Source organism: Heterodontus francisci, unplaced genomic scaffold (assembly GCF_036365525.1).
Source record: "Heterodontus francisci isolate sHetFra1 unplaced genomic scaffold, sHetFra1.hap1 HAP1_SCAFFOLD_736, whole genome shotgun sequence".
Lineage (NCBI taxonomy): Eukaryota > Metazoa > Chordata > Chondrichthyes > Heterodontiformes > Heterodontidae > Heterodontus > Heterodontus francisci.
The window spans coordinates 246,604-270,684 of NW_027142325.1; the positions used below are offsets into that span (position 1 = coordinate 246,604).

The 24,081-nt window shown below is 42.2% G+C and overlaps 1 protein-coding gene across 1 annotated transcript in view; it reads left to right on the forward strand.

Annotated features, from left to right (window-relative positions):
• The window catches only part of LOC137367031 (sialic acid-binding Ig-like lectin 15), a 58,802-nt gene that overhangs the window by 31,569 nt on the left and 3,152 nt on the right, over positions 1-24,081 (forward strand). Inside the window, exons 2-4 of the mRNA XM_068028527.1 lie at positions 6,895-7,287; positions 8,600-8,950; positions 22,719-22,818. Coding sequence (XP_067884628.1) covers positions 6,895-7,287; positions 8,600-8,950; positions 22,719-22,818 — 844 coding nt within the window. The remainder of the gene's footprint in view (positions 1-6,894; positions 7,288-8,599; positions 8,951-22,718; positions 22,819-24,081) is intronic.

The following is a 24,081-nucleotide window of genomic DNA, read 5'->3' on the forward strand; positions in this document are numbered from 1 at the left end:
AACTCACTGTTATTTATCCATTATTCTATGTATAAACTACCCAAATCCCTCTGTTATATTCCAGCCTGTAACTCACTGTTATTTATCCATTATTTAATGTATAAACTACCCAAACCCCTCTGTTATATTCCAGCCTGTAACTCACTGTTATTTATCCATTATTCTATGTATAAACTACCCAAATCCCTCTGTTATATTCCAGCCTGTAACTCACTGTTATTTATCCATTATTTAATGTATAAACTACCCAAACCCCTCTGTTATATTCCAGCCTGTAACTCACCGTTATTTATCCATTATTCTATAAATTACCCAAATCCCTCTGTTATATTCCGGCCTGTAACTCACTGTTATTTATCCATTATTCTATGTATAAACTACCCAAATCCCTCTGTTATATTCCAGCCTGTAACTCACTGTTATTTATCCATTATTCTATGTATAAACTACCCAAACCCCTCTGTTATATTCCAGCCTGTAACTCACCGTTATTTATCCATTATTCTATAAATTACCCAAATCCCTCTGTTATATTCCGGCCTGTAACTCACTGTTATTTATCCATTATTCTATGTATAAACTACCCAAACCCCTCTGTTATATTCCAGCCTGTAACTCACTGTTATTTATCCATTATTCTATAAATTACCCAAATCCCTCTGTTATATTCCGGCCTGTAACTCACTGTTATTTATCCATTATTCTATGTATAAACTACCCAAACCCCTCTGTTATATTCCAGCCTGTAACTCACTGTTATTTATCCATTATTCTATGTATAAACTACCCAAACCCCTCTGTTATATTCCAGCCTGTAACTCACTGTTATTTATCCATTATTCTATGTATAAACTACCCAAATCCCTCTGTTATATTCCAGCCTGTAACTCACTGTTATTTATCCATTATTCTATGTATAAACTACCCAAATCCCTCTGTTATATTCCAGCCTGTAACTCACCGTTATTTATCCATTATTCTATGTATAAACTACCCAAATCCCTCTGTTATATTCCAGCCTGTAACTCACTGTTATTTATCCATTATTCTATGTATAAACTACCCAAACCCCTCTGTTATATTCCAGCCTGTAACTCACTGTTATTTATCCATTATTCTATGTATAAACTACCCAAACCCCTCTGTTATATTCCAGCCTGTAACTCACTGTTATTTATCCATTATTCTATGTATAAACTACCCAAACCCCTCTGTTATATTCCAGCCTGTAACTCACTGTTATTTATCCATTATTCTATGTATAAACTACCCAAACCCCTCTGTTATATTCCAGCCTGTAACTCACTGTTATTTATCCATTATTCTATGTATAAACTACCCAAACCCCTCTGTTATATTCCAGCCTGTAACTCACTGTTATTTATCCATTATTCTATGTATAAACTACCCAAACCCCTCTGTTATATTCCAGCCTGTAACTCACTGTTATTTATCCATTATTCTATGTATAAACTACCCAAACCCCTCTGTTATATTCCAGCCTGTAACTCACTGTTATTTATCCATTATTCTATGTATAAACTACCCAAACCCCTCTGTTATATTCCAGCCTGTAACTCACTGTTATTTATCCATTATTCTATGTATAAACTACCCAAACCCCTCTGTTATATTCCAGCCTGTAACTCACTGTTATTTATCCATTATTCTATGTATAAACTACCCAAATCCCTCTGTTATATTCCAGCCTGTAACTCACTGTTATTTATCCATTATTCTATAAACTACCCAAATCCCTCTGTTATATTCCAGCCTGTAACTCACCGTTATTTATCCATTATTCTATAAATTACCCAAACCCCTCTGTTATATTCCAGCCTGTAACTCACCGTTATTTATCCATTATTCTATAAATTACCCAAATCCCTCTGTTATATTCCGGCCTGTAACTCACCGTTATTTATCCATTATTCTATAAATTACCCAAATCCCTCTGTTATATTCCAGCCTGTAACTCACCGTTATTTATCCATTATTCTATAAATTACCCAAATCCCTCTGTTATATTCCGGCCTGTAACTCACTGTTATTTATCCATTATTCTATAAATTACCCAAATCCCTCTGTTATATTCCAGCCTGTAACTCACCGTTATTTATCCATTATTCTATAAATTACCCAAATCCCTCTGTTATATTCCGGCCTGTAACTCTGTTATTTATCCATTATTCTATAAACTACCCAAATCCCTCTGTTATATTCCAGCCTGTAACTCACTGTTATTTATCCATTATTCTATAAATTACCCAAATCCCTCTGTTATATTCCAGCCTGTAACTCACCGTTATTTATCCATTATTCTATAAATTACCCAAATCCCTCTGTTATATTCCAGCCTGTAACTCACTGTTATTTATCCATTATTCTATAAATTACCCAAATCCCTCTGTTATATTCCAGCCTGTAACTCACTGTTATTTATCCATTATTCTATAAATTACCCAAATCCCTCTGTTATATTCCAGCCTGTAACTCACTGTTATTTATCCATTATTCTATAAATTACCCAAATCCCTCTGTTATATTCCGGCCTGTAACTCACCGTTATTTATCCATTATTCTATAAATTACCCAAATCCCTCTGTTATATTCCAGCCTGTAACTCACCGTTATTTATCCATTATTCTATAAATTACCCAAATCCCTCTGTTATATTCCAGCCTGTAACTCACCGTTATTTATCCATTATTCTATAAACTACCCAAATCCCTCTGTTATATTCCAGCCTGTAACTCACTGTTATTTATCCATTATTCTATAAACTACCCAAATCCCTCTGTTATATTCCAGCCTGTAACTCACTGTTATTTATCCATTATTCTATAAATTACCCAAATCCCTCTGTTATATTCCAGCCTGTAACTCACTGTTATTTATCCATTATTCTATAAACTACCCAAATCCCTCTGTTATATTCCAGCCTGTAACTCACTGTTATTTATCCATTATTCTATAAACTACCCAAATCCCTCTGTTATATTCCAGCCTCTAACTCACTGTTATTTATCCATTATTCTATAAACTACCCAAATCCCTCTGTTATATTCCAGCCTGTAACTCACTGTTATTTATCCATTATTCTATAAACTACCCAAATCCCTCTGTTATATTACAGCCTGTAACTCACTGTTATTTATCCATTATTCTATAAATTACCCAAATCCCTCTGTTATATTCCAGCCTGTAACTCACTGTTATTTATCCATTATTCTATAAACTACCCAAATCCCTCTGTTATATTCCAGCCTGTAACTCACTGTTATTTATCCATTATTCTATAAATTACCCAAATCCCTCTGTTATATTCCAGCCTGTAACTCACTGTTATTTATCCATTATTCTATAAATTACCCAAATCCCTCTGTTATATTCCAGCCTGTAACTCACTGTTATTTATCCATTATTCTATAAACTACCCAAATCCCTCTGTTATATTCCAGCCTGTAACTCACTGTTATTTATCCATTATTCTATAAATTACCCAAATCCCTCTGTTATATTCCAGCCTGTAACTCACCGTTATTTATCCATTATTCTATAAATTACCCAAATCCCTCTGTTATATTACAGCCTGTAACTCACTGTTATTTATCCATTATTCTATAAATTACCCAAATCCCTCTGTTATATTCCGGCCTGTAACTCACCGTTATTTATCCATTATTCTATAAATTACCCAAATCCCTCTGTTATATTCCGGCCTGTAACTCACCGTTATTTATCCATTATTCTATAAACTACCCAAATCCCTCTGTTATATTACAGCCTGTAACTCACTGTTATTTATCCATTATTCTATAAATTACCCAAATCCCTCTGTTATATTCCAGCCTGTAACTCACTGTTATTTATCCATTATTCTATAAACTACCCAAATCCCTCTGTTATATTCCAGCCTGTAACTCACTGTTATTTATCCATTATTCTATAAATTACCCAAATCCCTCTGTTATATTCCAGCCTGTAACTCACCGTTATTTATCCATTATTCTATAAATTACCCAAATCCCTCTGTTATATTACAGCCTGTAACTCACTGTTATTTATCCATTATTCTATAAATTACCCAAATCCCTCTGTTATATTCCGGCCTGTAACTCACCGTTATTTATCCATTATTCTATAAATTACCCAAATCCCTCTGTTATATTCCGGCCTGTAACTCACCGTTATTTATCCATTATTCTATAAACTACCCAAATCCCTCTGTTATATTCCGGCCTGTAACTCACTGTTATTTATCCATTATTCTATAAATTACCCAAATCCCTCTGTTATATTCCGGCCTGTAACTCACCGTTATTTATCCATTATTCTATAAACTACCCAAATCCCTCTGTTATATTCCGGCCTGTAACTCACTGTTATTTATCCATTATTCTATAAACTACCCAAATCCCTCTGTTATATTCCAGCCTGTAACTCACTGTTATTTATCCATTATTCTATAAACTACCCAAATCCCTCTGTTATATTCCGGCCTGTAACTCACTGTTATTTATCCATTATTCTATAAACTACCCAAATCCCTCTGTTATATTCCGGCCTGTAACTCACTGTTATTTATCCATTATTCTATAAATTACCCAAATCCCTCTGTTATATTCCGGCCTGTAACTCACCGTTATTTATCCATTATTCTATAAATTACCCAAATCCCTCTGTTATATTCCGGCCTGTAACTCACCGTTATTTATCCATTATTCTATAAACTACCCAAATCCCTCTGTTATATTCCGGCCTGTAACTCACTGTTATTTATCCATTATTCTATAAACTACCCAAATCCCTCTGTTATATTCCGGCCTGTAACTCACTGTTATTTATCCATTATTCTATAAATTACCCAAATCCCTCTGTTATATTCCGGCCTGTAACTCACCGTTATTTATCCATTATTCTATAAACTACCCAAATCCCTCTGTTATATTCCAGCCTGTAACTCACTGTTATTTATCCATTATTCTATAAATTACCCAAATCCCTCTGTTATATTCCGGCCTGTAACTCACCGTTATTTATCCATTATTCTATAAACTACCCAAATCCCTCTGTTATATTCCAGCCTGTAACTCACTGTTATTTATCCATTATTCTATAAACTACCCAAATCCCTCTGTTATATTCCGGCCTGTAACTCACCGTTATTTATCCATTATTCTATAAACTACCCAAATCCCTCTGTTATATTACAGCCTGTAACTCACTGTTATTTATCCATTATTCTATAAATTACCCAAATCCCTCTGTTATATTCCGGCCTGTAACTCACCGTTATTTATCCATTATTCTATAAACTACCCAAATCCCTCTGTTATATTCCAGCCTGTAACTCACTGTTATTTATCCATTATTCTATAAATTACCCAAATCCCTCTGTTATATTCCAGCCTGTAACTCACTGTTATTTATCCATTATTCTATAAATTACCCAAATCCCTCTGTTATATTCCAGCCTGTAACTCACCGTTATTTATCCATTATTCTATAAACTACCCAAATCCCTCTGTTATATTCCAGCCTGTAACTCACTGTTATTTATCCATTATTCTATGTATAAACTACCCAAATCCCTCTGTTATATTCCAGCCTGTAACTCACTGTTATTTATCCATTATTCTATAAATTACCCAAATCCCTCTGTTATATTCCAGCCTGTAACTCACTGTTATTTATCCATTATTCTATAAACTACCCAAATCCCTCTGTTATATTCCAGCCTGTAACTCACTGTTATTTATCCATTATTCTATAAACTACCCAAATCCCTCTGTTATATTCCAGCCTGTAACTCACTGTTATTTATCCATTATTCTATAAACTACCCAAATCCCTCTGTTATATTCCAGCCTGTAACTCACTGTTATTTATCCATTATTCTATAAACTACCCAAATCCCTCTGTTATATTACAGCCTGTAACTCACTGTTATTTATCCATTATTCTATAAATTACCCAAATCCCTCTGTTATATTCCAGCCTGTAACTCACTGTTATTTATCCATTATTCTATAAACTACCCAAATCCCTCTGTTATATTCCAGCCTGTAACTCACTGTTATTTATCCATTATTCTATAAATTACCCAAATCCCTCTGTTATATTACAGCCTGTAACTCACTGTTATTTATCCATTATTCTATAAATTACCCAAATCCCTCTGTTATATTCCGGCCTGTAACTCACCGTTATTTATCCATTATTCTATAAATTACCCAAATCCCTCTGTTATATTCCGGCCTGTAACTCACCGTTATTTATCCATTATTCTATAAACTACCCAAATCCCTCTGTTATATTCCGGCCTGTAACTCACTGTTATTTATCCATTATTCTATAAATTACCCAAATCCCTCTGTTATATTCCAGCCTGTAACTCACCGTTATTTATCCATTATTCTATAAATTACCCAAATCCCTCTGTTATATTCCAGCCTGTAACTCACCGTTATTTATCCATTATTCTATAAATTACCCAAATCCCTCTGTTATATTCCGGCCTGTAACTCACCGTTATTTATCCATTATTCTATAAACTACCCAAATCCCTCTGTTATATTCCGGCCTGTAACTCACTGTTATTTATCCATTATTCTATAAATTACCCAAATCCCTCTGTTATATTCCAGCCTGTAACTCACTGTTATTTATCCATTATTCTATGTATAAACTACCCAAACCCCTCTGTTATATTCTAGCCTGTAACTCACTCGTGTCTGATGTCTGTGTATAAACCATCCCAATCTGACCATATGATGTTATATCTGCTGTCACTAGATCACAATCAGTATATTGTCTCACAGTTTGATTTTGAAACAGTATTCTCTGTCCCTGTGCTGTTTTAATATTCTCGCTCTCTCTCTCTCTCCACAGAGGTTTCTGCTAATGGTTGGACAATGAGCACTGCGGATGATGTGAGTGTTGAGGAAGGAGGGTCCGCTGTCTTGCCGTGTACTTTCACCCACCCACACCCTGATCAGACGGTCACCGGCTCTGTGACATGGTACAACCGCGATTCATGGGATTACAATGTTATTTTTAAGTGTACATATTCTGGTCCAGGCCATTCACAGAGTGAGCTGTGTGAGAATGTGAAACAGCAGGACGGCGGGAATCGATTCAGATTCGTGGGGAACTTCAGTAACAAAGATGTCTCAATAATGATGGAGCGGCTGATCCGGGCGGACAGCGGTTATTATCGGTGTCGTGTGGAGCTCAATATTGGAAATATTAATGTACTGAAACTAACGAGTCTGAGAGTGGAAGGTGAGGAACAATGTTCAGGGGCTGCAGCTGCCCCGATAGCTCAATGGCTAAAGACTCCACCTGGTCTGGTCCTGAACCACATGGGTAAATAAACTCTCAGCAATCCCGGGCTTTGAAAGGGGAATATTGCCCGGGATTCCTGCTCCTGATCACTCTCCAGACACTCCTGCTGGAAGGTGTCTTATTGGACATTGAATAAGACAATGGGCCAGCATGTGATGCTCTCCACAGTCAAATAGTCCATTGCCACTCATTGACCAGGCTTGTGCTGTAAGGAAGGCCATCTGGGTGAGATCAGTAATAATATTTTAGGATAATGAGCTATTTCAGTTTGGACATTGGGTAAGTGCAGCATGTCCATCTCAGTCTCAGTGCTGTAGGCCTGCAGTGTCCAGCTCAAAGCTGATTGGACCTGTTCCACCACTTCATATATTCTCAGTGGAGAATTGGCGGGTGGATCACAGGGAGACGATGTCAATTGGGTCATTGCTGCTCAGCTCACACTTCAGGGCAGTACCGAGGGAGTGCTGCACTGGCTGAGGTGCCATTAGCTGCACTTTAACCTTCCTCCGATGTTGCCCCGCACGTCGATTGAATCTTCTGGGCATTTCTGGGACCAATGGGAAATGATATTTAACCGAGACAAATGCAGTGTGATGCGGGTAGGTAGGATCAACACGGAATTCACTGAACATTTACAGGGAATAATACAGAAAGTGGCTGAGAGAGAAAAGGATCGAGACTGTTAATGTACACACATCACTCAAAATTCACAACCAATGCAGTGAAGCCATTGACAAAACAAACAGGGCATTGGGTTGTATTAACAAAACCATTCAGTACAAGTCAAACCACTTCCCACTTTCTGCTAGTCTGAGAAACGTCCCTGACCTCTTACCCTCTGTTTCCTGTTTTGTCACCATCTTTCAATCTGTTCTGCTACCCGGCCCCCTGAGCCCACAATCCCTGGGATCTCCACTGGCTGAGTACTACACTGGGCAATGCCTCTACCTACTGGACCACAGGGAGAGCTCAGAACTGAAATAAATTAAAGTTCTCATCAAGACCTGGATTTTGCTGCCTCACTGTGTGGTGGAGGGAGGTTCAATTGAAACATTTAAAAGGGAATTAGATTGAAATAAAGGAAGAATGTGCAGGGTTTTGGGGAGAAGGCGGGGGGAATAGCAGGAAGTGAATTGCTCTTTCGGTGAGCCGGTGCAGACATGTTGGGCTGAATGGTCTCCTTCTGCAGTGTAACAATTCTGTGATCTGTGAAGACACTGATCCATTCTAATGTCTGTCCTTTCCTCAGCTGCTAGTGGAAATGTCTCAGTGGTGACTGGGACCGAGGGAGCTTCAGTTACATTGCCCTGTATGTTCACACCCAGGAGTTACCGCACCCTGTCCACTGTTACATGGATGAAGAAGGAGCCCTACCAACACATAGTCACATTTAGAAACCAATCAAATGGATCTTGGACAACTGCAAATGGTGGAAATCGGTACGAGCTCATCGGGAATCCAAAGGAGGGAAACGCCTCAACCAGGATAAACCAGCTGAGTGTGAATGACAATCACACTTACCTGTGTCTGGTGGAATACACATCATTGGACAATTATCAACATCTGATCCAGACTGAGACACAGCTGCAGGTTGTACATGGTAAGAAACCATTCCCACATTCTCCAGTGTATAGGGGTTGTACAAGAGGGTGAGCAGTGTAATATAAAACACTCATCAGCTGTGGCTCAGTGGTTATCACTCTCACCTCTGCGTCAGTCGGTTGTGGGTTCAAGACACTCCAATGCAATACTGATGGAATGTGACACTGTTTAAGGTACTGTGTATGAGAAGAGATATTAAAGTAAGGCCTTCTCTGGAAGAGTATGGGAGTTGACCTAATGTCCTGGTCAATATTTATCTCTGAACCAACATCATCAAACCATAGTCTGATAATTATCTCATTGCTGTTTATGGGATCTTGCTGTGTGCAAATTATCTGCTGTGTATCCTGCATTAAAACAGTGACTACACTTCAAAAACAAAGTTCTGTCATTCACTGACTTCCTGGCTGACCTGCATCTTAACTCCATTTAATGAACTTGTTTCTGGAACCCTTCCTACCCTTGTCGAACAAAATCTATCAATCTCAGTGTTGAAATTTTCAATACATTCCCAGCATCAATAGCTTTTCCAGGGAGAGTTTCAGATTTCCATTATCCTTTGTGTGAAGAAGTCCTTCCTGACATCACCCCAAACAGCCTAGCTCTAATTTGAAGGTTATGGCCCCTTGTTCTGGACTCTCCCACCAGAGGAAATAGTTTCTCTCTATCTGTCCGGTGCCAGGGATCGGGACATCGGCTCAGGGCTGGAGAGGAACTTGCAGTGGGAGGGGGAGGATCCAGTTGTCATCATCCCCATGGGTACCAACAACGTATTTATAGAACCAGGAAAAAGGTTCTGCAAAGCGAGTATGAGCAGCTAGAAGCTAAATTAAAAAGCAGGACCACAAAGGAAATAACCTCTGGGGTATTACCTGAGCCACGAGCATATTAGCGGAGGGTAAATAAGATTAGATAGTTAAATGCATCGCTCAAAGAGTGATGAGGGAGAACTGGGTTTTGATTTATGGGGCACTGGCACCTGTACTGGGGAATGTGGGAGCTGTACCGTTGGCACGGTCTTCATCTGAACCATGTTGGGACCAGTGTTCTGTTGAGTCATATAACTAGGGCAGTAGAGAGGGCTTTTACACTAAAAGGAAGGATGAATGAGAATGGACAGAGACTGCTTGAGTTGTGTACCTATCATAACCTCTGCATCACCAACTTGTTCTTTCACACTAAACCCTGTCACCAGGTTTCTTGGAGGCACCCAAGATCACGTCGTTGGCACCAGCTGGACCTCATCGTCACAAGGCGAGCCTCTCTAAACAGCGTTCAAATCACACGCAGCTTCCACAGTGCGGACTGCGACACCGACCACTCCCTGGTGTGCAGCAAAGTTAGACTCAAACCAAAAAAGCTGCATCACTCCAAGCAGTAGGGCCGCCCGCGCATCAACACGAGCAGAATTTCTTATCCACAGCTGTTACATAAGTTTCTAAATTCACTTGAAAAAGCCCTTCAAAACACTCCCTCAGGGGATGCAGAGACCAAGTGGGCCCACATCAGAGACACCATCTATGACTCAGCAATGACCACCTATGGCAAACGTGTGAAGCAGAATGCAGACTGGTTTCAATCTCACTTTGAAGAGCTGGAACCTGTCATAGCCGCTAAGTGCATTGCACTGCTGAACGACAAGAAAGCCCCCAGTGAGTTAACATCCGTAGCACTTAAAGCAGCCAGAAGCACTGCACAAAGAACAGTCAGGCGCTGCACAAATGACTACTGGCAACACCTATGCAGTCATATTCAGCTGGCCTCTGACACCGGAAACATCAGAGGAATGTTTGATGGCATTAAGAGAGCTTTTGGGCCAACCATCAAGAAGATCGCCCCCCCTCAAATCTAAATCAGGGGACACAATCACTGACCAAGGCAAGCAAATTGACCGCTGGGTTGAGCACTACCGAGAGCTGTACCTCCAGGGAAAATGTTGTCACTGAGACCATCCTCAATGCAGCCCAGTCTCTGCCAGTCATGGATGAGCTGGATGTACAGCCATCAAAATCGGAACTCAGTGATGCCATTGATCCTTTAGCCAACGGAAAAGCCCCTGGGAAGGACGGCATTACCCCTGAAATAATCAAGAGTGCCAAGACTGCTATACTTTCAGCACTGTACAAACTGCTTTGCCTGTGCTGGGATGAGGGAGCAGTACCACATGACATGTGCGATGCCAATATCATCAACCTCTGTAAGAACAAAGGTGACCGCGGTGAATGCAACAACTACTGTGAAATCTCCCTGCTCAGCATAGTGGGTAAAGTCTTCGCTCGAGTTGCTTTAAACAGGCTCCAGAAGCTGGCTGAGCGTGTCTACCCTGAGGCACAGTGTGGTTTTCGAGCAGAGAGATCCACCACTGACATGCTGTTCTCCCTTCGTCAGATACAGGAGAAATGCCGTGAACAACAGATGCCCCTCTACGTTGCTTTCATTGATCTCACCAAAGCCTTTGACCTCATCAGCAGACGTGGTCTCTTCAGACTACTAGAAAAGATCGGATGTCCACCAAAGCTACTAAATATCATCACCTCATTCCATGACAATATGAAAGGCACAATTCAGCATAGCGGCGCCTCATCAGACCCCTTTCCTATCCTGAGTGGCGTGAAACAGGGCTGTGTTCTCGCACCCACACTGTTTGAGATCTTCTTCTCCCTGCTGCTCTCTCATGTGTTCAAGTCTTCAGAAGAAGGAATTTTCCTCCACGCAAGATCAGATGGCAGGTTGTTCAACCTTGCCCGTCTAAGAGCGAAGACCAAAGTACAGAAAGTCCTCATCAGGGAACTCCTCTTTGCTGACGATGCTGCTTTAACATCTCACACGGAAGAGTGCCTGCAGAGTTTCATTGACAGGTTTGCGGCTGCCTGCAATGAATTTGGCCTAACCATCAGCCTCAAGAAAACGAACATCATGGGACAGGACGTCAGAAATGCTCCATCCATCAATATCAGTGACCATGCTCTGGAAGTGGTTCAAGAGTTCACCTAGCTGGGCTCAACTATCACCAGTAACCTGTCTCTGGATGCAGAAATCAACAAGCGCATGGGAAAGGCTTCCACTGCTATGTCCAGACTGGCCAAGAGAGTGTGGGAAAATGGCGCACTGACACGGAACACAAAAGTCCGAGTGTATCAAGCCTGTGTCGTCAGTACCTTGCTCTACAGCAGCGAGGCCTGGACAAAGTATGTCAGCCAAGAGCGACGTCTCAATTCATTCCATCTTCACTGCCTCCGGAGAATCCTTGGCATCAGGTGGCAGGACCGTATCTCCAACACAGAAGTGTTCGAGGCGGCCAACATCCCCAGCTTGTACACACTACTGAGTCAGCGGTACTTGAGATGGCTTGGCCATGTGAGCCGCATGGAAGATGGCAGGATCCCAAAGGACACATTGTACAGCGAGCTCGTCACTGGTATCAGACCCACCAGCCGTCCATGTCTCCGCTTTAAAGACGTCTGCAAACGCGACATGACGTCCTGTGACATTATTCACAAGTCGTGGGAGTCAGTTGCCAGTGATCGCCAGAGCTGGCGGGCAGCCATAAAGGCGGGGTAAAGCGTGGCGAGTCGAAGATACTGAGCAGTTGGCCGGAAAAAGAACAGAAGCGCAAGGAGAGAGCCAACTGTGTAACAGCCCCGACAACCAATTTTATCTGCAGCGCCTGTGGAAGAGTCTGTCACTCTAGAATTGGCCTTTATAGCCACTCCAGGCGCTGCTCCACAAACCACTGACCACCTCCAGGCGCTTACCCATTGTCTCTCGAGACAAGTAGGCCAAAGAGTGGGGGGAAGAGATCATGTGAGAGGAGATGTGGTAAATCAAATGAAAACGATAAGGTAATAGAGCAGAGTGGCGAATTAAGTAATGATAACCAGAGTGTGGCAGGAAGGAACATGGCATACAAGCTTAAGAGTGTACCAGCAGAGAAGACCAGAGATGGCAGAAATGGTATAAAGAGAGAGTTAAAGGCTCTGTATCTGAATGCACACAGCATTCGTAATGAACAGTTGCTACACTGTATGACAGAGTATACAGGAAGAAATAAATGGGGCCTGTAAGAAAGGTACTGCAATCACATGGGTGATTTTAATCTATATAGATTGGACGAATCAGATCGGCAAATGTTGCTTGAAAAATGAGTTCACAGAGTGTATTTCGGACAATTTCACAGAGCAGTACGTTCTGGAACCAACTAGGGAGCATGCTATTCTAGACCTGGTAATGTGCAATCAGACAGGATTGGTCATTAACTTCATGGTAAAGGAGCCTCTAGGTGACAGTGATTATAACATGAGAGAATTTCACATTCAGTTTGAAGGGGAGATGTGTGGGCCTAAGACTAGTGTTTAAACCTAAATAAAGGTAAATACAAGAGTATGCCAGCAAAAAATATAAAATCAGACTGTAAAAGCTTCTACAGGTACGTAAAAAGGAAAAAGACAAATGTGGGTCCATTACAGGCAGAGTCAGGACAATTTATAATGGGGAATAGAGAAATGGCAGAGAAGCTAAATAATTATTTTGTGTCTGTCTTCACTGAGGAAGATATAAGAAATTTCCCAGAATTAGAGATCCAAGGGGTTAGGGGGAATGAGGAATTGAAGGAAATTAGTATTAGTAAGAAGGTTGTATTGGAGAAATTAATGGGGCTGAAGGTTGATAAGTCCCCAGGACCTGATATTCTACATCCCAGAGTGTTTAAAAAGGTAGCTATGGAGATAGTGGATGCATTGGTGATCATCTTCCAAAATTCTATAGATTCTGGAGCAATTCCTGCAGATTGGAAGGTTGCAAATGTCATCCCACTATTTAAGAAGGGAGGGAGAGAAAACAGGGAATTACAGACCTGTTAGCCTTACATCGGTCATTGGGAAAATGCTAGAATCTATTCTAAAGGATGTGATAAATGGACACTTGGATAATAATGATCTGATTGAGCATAGTCAACATGGATTTATGAATGGGAAATCATGTTTGATGAACCTGTTGAAGTTTTTTGAGGATGTTACTAACAGAATTGATAAAGCAGAGTGGTATACCTGGATTTTCAGAAGGCTTTTGATAAAGTCCCCCACAGGAGGTTGTTTAGCAAAATTAAAGCACATGGGATAGGAGGTAATCTACTGGCATGGATTAAGGATTGGTTAACAGGCAGAAAGCAGACAGTAGGAATAAACGGGTCATTCCCGTATTGGCAGGCTGTGACTAGTGGGGTACCGCAGGGATCAGTGCTTGGGCCCCAGCTGTTCACAATATATATCAATGATTTGGATGTGGGCACCATATGTAGTATTTCCAAGTTCACGGATGACACAAAACTAGGTGGGAATGTGTGTTGTGAGGAAGATGCAAAGTGGTTTCAAGGGGATTTGAACAGATTTAGTGAGTGGGCAAGAATGTGGCAGATGGAATTCTTTTGGGCCTCCTTATCTCGAGAGACAATGGATACGCGCCTGGAGGTGGTCAGTGGTTTGTGAAGCAGCGCCTGGAGTGGCTATAAAGGCCAATTCTGGAGTAACAGGCTCTTCCACAGGTGCTGCAGAGAAATTTGTTTGTTGGGGCTGTTGCACAGTTGGCTCTCCCCTTGCGCCTCTGTCTTTTTTCCTGCCAACTACTAAGTCTCTTCGACTCGCCACAATTTAGCCCTGTCTTTATGGCTGCCCGCCAGCTCTGGCGAATGCTGGCAACTGACTCCCACGACTTGTGATCAATGTCACACGATTTCATGTCGCGTTTGCAGACGTCTTTATAACGGAGACATGGACGGCCGGTGGGTCTGATACCAGTGGCGAGCTCGCTGTACAATGTGTCTTTGGGGATCCTGCCATCTTCCATGCGGCTCACATGGCCAAGCCATCTCAAGCGCCGCTGACTCAGTAGTGTGTATAAGCTGGGGATGTTGGCCGCTTCAAGGACTTCTGTGTTGGAGATATAGTCCTACCACCTGATGCCAAGTATTCTCCGAAGGCATCGAAGATGGAATGAATTGAGACGTCGCTCTTGGCTGGCATACGTTGTCCAGGCCTCGCTGCCGTAGAGCAAGGTGCTGAGGACACAGGCCTGATACACTCGGACTTTTGTGTTCCGTGTCAGTGCGCCATTTTCCCACACTCTCTTGGCCAGTCTGAACATAGCAGTGGAAGCCTTGCCCATGCGCTTGTTGATTTCTGCATCTAGAGACAGGTTACTGGTGATAGTTGAGCCTAGGTAGGTGAACTCTTGAACCACTTCCAGAGCGTGGTCGCCAATATTGATGGATGGAGCATTTCTGACATCCTGCCCCATGATGTTCGTTTTCTTGAGGCTGATGGTTAGGCCAAATTCATTGCAGGCAGACGCAAACCTGTCGATGAGACTCTGCAGGCATTCTTCAGTGTGAGATGTTAAAGCAGCATCGTCAGCAAAGAGGAGTTCTCTGATGAGGACTTTCCGTACTTTGGACTTCGCTCTTAGACGGGCAAGGTTGAACAACCTGCCCCCTGATCTTGTGTGGAGAAAAATGTGAGGTTATCCACTTTGGTAGGAGGAATAGAGGTGCAGAGTATTTCTTAAATGTTAAGTGATTAGAAAGCAATTAGATGTGCAAAGGGACCTGGGTATCCTTGTCAATAAGTCAATGAAAGCCAACATGCAGGTTCAGCAAGCAATTAAGAAGGCTAATAAAAACAAGAAATGCTGGAACCACTCAGCAGGTCTGGCAGCATCTGTGGAAAGAGAAGCAGAGTTAACGTTTCAGGTCAGTGACCCTTCATCGGAACTGGTCACTGACCCGAAACGTTAACTCTGCTTCTCTTTCCACAGATGCTGCCAGACCTGCTGAGTGGTTCCAGCATTTCTTGTTTTTATTTCAGATTTCCAGCATCCGCAGTATTTTGCTTTTATTAAGAAGGCTAATGGTAGGTTAGCCTTTATTGCAAGAGGATTTGATTACAGGAGTAGTGAAGTTTTGTATAGAACCTTGGTTAGACCACACTTGGAATACTATGTGCAGTTTTGGTCCCCTTACCTTAGGAAAGATATTATTGCAACGAAGATTTACCAGACTAGTTCCTGGGATGGAGGGACTGTCTTATGAAGAGAGATTGGGGAAACTAGGCCTGTATTCTGAAGAGTTTCAAAGAATGAGAGGTGATCTCACACAAGTGCCAGGCATTGACCATCTCCAACAAGAAAGAATCTAACCATCTCCCCTCGATATTCAATGGCATTACTGTTGCTGAATCCCTTACTATCAACATTCTGGGGTTACAATTGATCAGAAACTGAACTGAAGTAGCCATACTGTGGCTACAAGAGCAGGTTAGAGGCTAGGAATCCTGCGGCGAGTAACTCACCTCCTGACTCCCCAAAGCCTATCCACCATCTATAAGGCACAAGTCAGGACTGTGATGGAATACTCTCCACTTGCCTGGATGGGTGCAGCTCCAACAACACTGAAGAAGCTCGACACCATCCAGGATAAAGCAGCCCGCTTGATTGGCAGCCCATCTACAAATATTCACTCCCTCCACCACCGATGCACAGTGTCAGCAGTGTGTACCATCTACAAGATGCACTGCAGCAATGCACCAAGGCTCCTTAGGCAGCAACTACCAAACCCATGACCTCTACCAACTAGAAGGACGAGGGCAGCAAATGCATGGGAACACAACCACCTGCAAGTTCTCCTCCAATTCACACACCATCCTGACTTGGAACTATATCGCCATTCATTCACTGTCACTGGGTCAAGATCCTGGAACTCCCTAACAGCACTGTGGGTGTACCTACCCCACTTGGACTGCAATGGTTCAAGAAGGCAGCTCACCACCACCTTCTCAAAGGCAATTAGGGATGAGCAATAAATGCTGGCGTGGCCAGCGACGCCCACATCCCATGAAAGAATAGAAAAAAACTAATTGAAACCTACAAAATACTTAAAGGGATAGACAGAGTAGATGCAGCCATGATGTTTCCCCTGGGTGGGGAGTCTCGAACCAGGGAACACAATTTCAAAATAAGCGGGAAGCCACTTAGGACAGAAATGAGGAGAGATTTCTTTACTCAGAGGGTTGTGAATCGTTGGAATTCTCTACCCCAGAGGGCTGTGGAAGCTCAGTCATTGAGTGTGTTTAAAGCAGAGATTGACAGATTTCTAAATACCAATGACATAAGGGGATATGGGGATAATGTGGGAAAAATGCATTGAAGTGGATGATCAGCCATGATCATCTTGAATGGCAGGGCAGGCTGGATGGGCTGAATGGCCTACTCCTGCTCCTATGTTCCTATGAAGGCAGAGTTATCTAAAGTGAACTGGGAAACTAGGTTAAAAGGTAGGACAGTAGAGATGCAGTGGCAGACTTTTAGGGAGATATTTAATAACTCTCAGCAAAGATTTATTCCAGTGGAAAGAATGATTCTTTGAGAAACATGCATCATCCGTGGTTAAATAAGCAAGTTGAGGATAGTATCAAATGAAAGAAACACTGTATAAATCTGCAAAGGTTAGTGCTGTGTCAGAAGCTTGGACAGTCTGAGAGAGAACTAGCTGGTGATATAAAAACAGATTGTAAGGGTTTCTACATGTATTTAAATAAGAAAAAAGTAACTAAAGCTAGAATTGGTTCTCTAGAGTGTGAGTCTGGGTAATTGATCATGGTAAACAAGGAAATAGCGGAGGTGTTGAACAGGTATTTTGTATCTGTTTTCACTGCAGAAGACTGAGAAAACCTGCCAAAGATACTTGAAAATCAGGAGGTGAAAGGGAGGGAGAAATTTAAAACAATCACCATCACCAGGGAAAAGCTGCTGGGAAAACTATTAGGCCCAAAGGTTGACAACTCCCCAGGATCAGATGGTCTGCATCCTAGGGTCTTAAAAGAAGTGGCTGCAGACAGAGTAGAGGCTTTGTTTATAATCTTCCAAAATTCATAGATTCTGGAAGGGTCTGAGCGGATTGCAAAATAGCAAATGTAAAATCTTCATTCAAGAAAGGAGGGAGACAGGAAGCAGGAAACTATAGGCCAGTTCGTCTAACATATATCATAGGGAAATTGCTAGAATCCATTATTAAGGAGTTTATAGAAGGATACTTCGAAAATCATAATGGGATCTGACAGACTCAACATGGTTTTGTAAAAGGGAAATCATGTTTAACTAATTTATTAAAGTTCTTTGAGGAATTCACAAGCGAGGTGGATAAAGGGGAATCTGTAGTTGTGGTGTATTTGGACTTCCAAAAGGTATTTGATAAGGTGTCACATAAAAGGTTACTACACAAGATAAGAGCACATGGTGTAGGAAGTAACATATTAGCATGAATAAAAGACTAGTTAGTTAACATGAAGCAGAGAGTAGGGATAAATGGGTCTTTTTCAGGTTGACAAGATGTAACAAGTGGAGTGCCACAGGGTTCAGTGCGGGTGCCTCAACTATTTTAAATTTATGTCAATGAATTGGGGCGGCACAGTGGTTAGCACCGCAACTTCACAGCTCCAGGGACCCGGGTTCGATTCTGGGTACTGCCTGTGTGGAGTTTGCAAGTTCTCCCTGTGACCGCGTGGGTTTTCGCCGGGTGCTCCGGTTTCCTCCCACAGGTGATAGGTAAATTGGCCATTGTAAATTGCTCCTAGTGTAGGCAGGTGGTAGGGAATATGGGATTACTGTAGGGTTAGTCGGGACAGACTCAGTGGGCCAAAGGGCCTGTTTCAGTGCTGTATCGCTAAATAAAATATAAATAAAAAGAGACCAAATGTATGGTTGCTAAATTTGCCCAGGACACCAAGATAGGAAGTAAGCTGTCAAGAGGACATAAAGAGTTTACAAAAGGATATAAATAGATTAAGTGAGTGGGTAAAAATTTAGCAGATGGAGTATAATGTGGGAAAATGTGAACTTGTCCACTTTGACAGGAAGCTTAGAAAAGCGGTATACTATTTAAATGGAGAGAGATTGCAGAACCCGGTGGTACAGAGGGATCTGGGTGTCCTGGTACATGAATCACAAAAGGTTAATATGCAGGTACAGCAAGTGATTAGGAAGGTAAATGGAACATTGATGTTTATTGCAAGGGAAATTGTGTGTCAAAGTGGGTAAGTTTTACTGCAGCTGGACAGGGCCTTGTGAGACCACATCTGGAGAACTGTGTGCAGTTTTGGTCTCCTTATTTGAAAAGGATATAATTGTGTTAGAAGCAGTTCAGAGACGGATCACTCGACTAATTCTGGGGATGGAGAGCTTATCTTATGAAGAAAGGTTGAACAGGTTGGGCCGAGACTTGTTGGAGGTTAGAACAATGAGAGGTGATCTTACTGAAACATATAGGTTCCTGAGGGGACGTGATAGAGTGTATACTGGGAGGGTGTTTTCTCTTGTGGGGGAGACGAGAACTAGGGGACACAGTTTAAGAATAAGAGCTCTCCCTTTTAAGATGGCGATGAGGAGAATTTCTTTTTCTCGAACGGTCATTAGTCTGTGGAATTCTGTTCCCCAGAAAGCAGTGGAGGCAGGGTCAATGAGTTTATTCAAAGCTGAGTTAGATGGATTTTTGATAGACAAGGGAGTCAAGGGTTATGGGGGGGGGCAGACAGGAAAGTGGAGTTAGGATCACAACCAGATCAGGAATAATCTTATCGAAAGGCGGAGCAGGCTCACAAGAACAAAAGAAATAGCAGCAGGAATAGACCATGTGACCCGTCAAGCCTGCTCCGCCATTCAATATGATCATGGCTGATCTTGGGCTTCAATTCCACTTTCCCGCCCAGCCTCAGTCTCAGCCTTAAATATATTCAGTGATGGAGCATCCGCAACCCTCTGGGGTAGAGAATTCCAAAGATTCACAACCCCTTGAGTGAAGTAATTTCTCATCTCAGTTGTCATACTGGGCCCCCCACCTGCCAAGAATGAGGCACATTAATTTCACCACACGGACATTAAATTTCAAATTGTTGTTGGGAAGAAGAGAAGGCCTGTGACAATGGGTTACCAGGCCCCTGGCTGGAAAGATATTTTTGGAACAAAGGAGCTATCCCCTGCTCCAATACAATCCACAAACAGATGTGGTCAGACCAGTTAGTCACATGACTAACCTGCTTGGTTGGCATCTCGATTTATTTCTGATTTGTACAGTTTTGAACTGAGAATCTGCAGAAAACTGTTTACTCCCAGACTGAAGAAGACCTCCTGTCTGTCTGTCTGCCTGCTCCCATCGCTTTCTCACCAGCTTCTGAATCCATTGAAGACACATGAACCCCAAGAGAGAAAAGTCTCCTACAGTGAACAAGGTTTAAGAAGAATACTGGGCCCCAATGAAAAGCAAGATCTGCTTACAAGCAAGGACTCTGCAGTGAGTTCGAAGACCTGTAACAAAAACTCTTCAGATATTGCTGTAAGCTTTTACGCTTTATTTCTTCTGCTCTTTTCTGTCCCTATCTGCATGTGTATACCACGTATGCATGCTAGCATGGGCGCGTCGTGCATCCATAGGCATTAACTGAATTAGAGTTTAAGTTTAATAAAATTTCACTTTTCTTCTTTAAACCTAAGAAAACCTGTTTGTGCTGGTTTCATTGCCTTATAATTGGAAAGCTGTGAACAAGAGTTCACCAAGGGAGAGCTAAAAACACAGTGTATTTGAAATAAAACCCTGTTACAGTAATACCAGGTGAAGGCCGAAAGGGAATCCTAGACCTCTTTCTCACCTGATCGTAACACAGTCCTTATCCTGAGACTGTGCCCCTGTTGTTACGAGGGTTTCCATTTTTTGTTATAACTTGAGAATCTATATTTTAAAAACTGAAAAGGATTCCATGGATGCTGGAATCTTCAAGAAGCTGAACTTTGGATGTTTTTTTATGGGAAGGTCAACAGAAGGTTGACCATTAAACAAATTTTACTGAAAAACATCGGTTTGCAAATAACCCAGCAGGGTGTTTGTGCTGTGACTCTGAAAAGGATGTTTACAAGGAAATGACAAACCAAGATTTCAGGTTGTCATACAGCCTGCCTCTGGAAAAGTTTTTGTTTCATTTTGAACTCTTAAGAAAGGCCAGTGGTTGTTTGGCCAAGAACAGAAAGAAATTTGCTTCCTGACCTGCCAGAAGAAAACAGCTCTCTCTTTAAAGAATTCCTGCATCAAGTTGTATTGTTGCCTCCCTGTATTTGAAGAAATCCTGAATGTTTTCAGAAACCTTGCATCTTTGAAAGAACTTTGCATAGAATGTGCAAGAATTGAAACCTTTGTTACTGCACATCTGATGTAAGACTTATGCAATGCCTTCCGTAGCTGCATCTCTTGAAAACCTACCTAGACTGTTCATCAACATTGTTGGAAAGAACTGTTCTAGGACGATTCCCAGTGGCAGCCACCTATTCGCCTTTGGGACACCTCGCCAACACAGAGGACTTCCATACCTTCTCTTCAGTCTCAGTTTTTTATTCCTTCCAACTGTAACAGTTGTAAACAAAAATCATTTTTTCTCCCGGTTAACCGGTTGTTTATGTGAGTGTGTGAGGGCGAGGATAAAAATAAAGGGTTTTAATATTTCAATTCGTGCATATGTTTACTTCATTATTGGTTAAGACTTAGTTTATAATAAATGGATAATTTTGTTGTTTATTAAAAAATATCTGGTTGGTGTGCTTTATTCTGGAGTAAAATAGATTGGCTGTTTCAGTAAGTGGGAAAATTTAAATACATGTTGTGACCTGTGGAGAAGTGGGACTGAATTAACAGTGCACTCCTCCTGCCTCGGTTATAACATCTTGTTTTAGATTCCCCGCATGGCGGAAACAATCTCTCAGTGTCTACCCGATCCAGAACTTTCAGAATCATGTACATTTCAATGAGATGCCTCACATTTTTCGAAACTCCAGAGAATGTAGTCCCAATTTACACAGCCTTTCATCATAGGACAACCCCCTCATCCCAGGGACCAATTTAGTGAACCTTCGCTGCAACCCCTCCAATGCAAGTATATCCTTTTTTAAATGTGGAGACCAAAAATGCACACAGTATTCCAGATGTGGTCTCACCAAATCCCTGTACAATTATAGCAAGACTTCATTATTCCTGTACTCCAATCCCCTTGCAATAAAGGCCAACATGCCATTTGCCTTCCTAACTGCTTGCTGTACCTGCATGCTATCTTTTTATGCTCGAAGGGTGACAGTATTAAACCTTTTCATTGTAAATACAACAGTATTAACTTGTCACTGTAAATACTACTGTATTAATCCCTGTCACTGTAAGTTTTTTTATTAGAGTCATAGAAAGATACAGCACCGAAACAGGCCCTTCGGCCCACCGAGTCAGCACCGACCATCAACCACCCATTTATACTTATCCTACATTAACCCCATATTCCCTCTCACATCCCTACCTTCCCTCAATTCTCCTACCATCTACCTACACTGGAGGCAATTTTACAATGGCCAATTTACCTATCAACCCTCAAGTCTTTGGCTGTGGGAGGAAACCGGAGCACCCGGAGGAAGCCCACACGGTCACAGGGAGAACTTGCAAACTCCGCACAGGCAGTACCCAGAATTGAATTTCTACAGGATTAATCCCTGTCAGTGTAAGGAACTATATTATTCATACACTCCAATTGCCATTTTCATTCACAGTCCATACTCTTCGCTTAATTGAGGTCCATCACGATATTTCTGTCCTGCAATCGAGATTCACAATTATCCACAGACTTTGATTAATTGTCTCTGCATTGTTGGTCTCTCACCTTTGCTTGTCTCTAATTTGATTTCTTTCTCTTTCTGTTCAGCTGCAGAGACTTTCCCCATTGCGATATTGTGCATTCCACTTGGAGTGAAACTCCTCGCCCTTATAGTGATGTGGATTATTTTATTGAGGGATAAATCCAGGTATGTAATATTGCTGGGAGACTCTTGTCTTTAAATGCCTGAAGCTTGATTCATGGGTGAGCTTTGGTGGTGATTCAAACACTTGAGCCATTCTGGTCGATGAACAACCACACAGTGCATGTCCAGCAGAGGTCGCTGGATCCCAGCAGGATCAGGAACCCTGGGCAATGTTTCCTTTCCCTATCCCAGTAGCTCTTGGACCAATTGGAGAGCCCCGACTGCAGCCCAGCTGGGATTGGCTAACTCAGCCCAGACATGGGATGGAAACTGGCCCCTTTCTGGTCTGTACGATTCAGCTCCTCACAGCAGGAACTTGCTGAGCTATCGGGGACCTGATTAAATCTCCCAGACCACCTGTATTCACTATTGTCTATTTTAATCTGCAAGGTTAAGCCCTCAGGGCATATTATGATGCAAAACTGATTGAATTGAATTTGATTGCAGTGCTGGGTTATTGACAGTCAGATTCCTGTTCACTTTCCAACCTCAGTCTTTCCCCAAGGCTTTCTGGAAAACACCAACCACTCACCTCAAGACCCGGAAAAAGAATAAAACACTCTGGGGATTGGCTGCTGTTCAGATGATGAGAATGATGGTTATCACAGTGTTGAAAATGATTTGCAGTTCCCTTTGACTCAGTTTTTGGTCACCTGTCCTCATATCTCCTCATGTGACTCGGTGTTCCATTTTGCCTGATTGTGTTCCTGTGAAGCACATGTTAAAAGTGCTATATAAATGCAAGTTTTTGTTCTTGCTATATAAACAAAGTGACTCCTGACATCGCAGCGGTCTGCTGACATAATCAGAGCGCTCCAAGCTGTGAACATGTGCAAACGGTCGCCTGCGCTGAGATGCTGCACATACTCAGCCTACGTCTTGCCAGGACTAACTGGTGCATGCGAAGGAAAACATTCTCCCCCCTCGCCCACTCACTCCCCACTCCTCGCTTCCAGCCACCCTGCTCTCCAGCTGCTCACTCCCCTCTTCCGCCCACCATCCTGCTCTCCAGCTGCTCACTCCCCTCTTCCGCCCACCATCCTGCTCTCCAGCTGCTCACTCCCCTCTTCCGCCCACCATCCTGCTCTCCAGCTGCTCACTCCCCTCTTCCGCCCACCATCCTGCTCTCCGGCCGCTCACTCCCCTCTTCCGCCCACCATCCTGCTCTCCAGCTGCTCACTCCCCTCTTCCGCCCACCATCCTGCTCTCCAGCTGCTCACTCCCCTCTTCCGCCCACCATCCTGCTCTCCAGCTGCTCACTCCCCT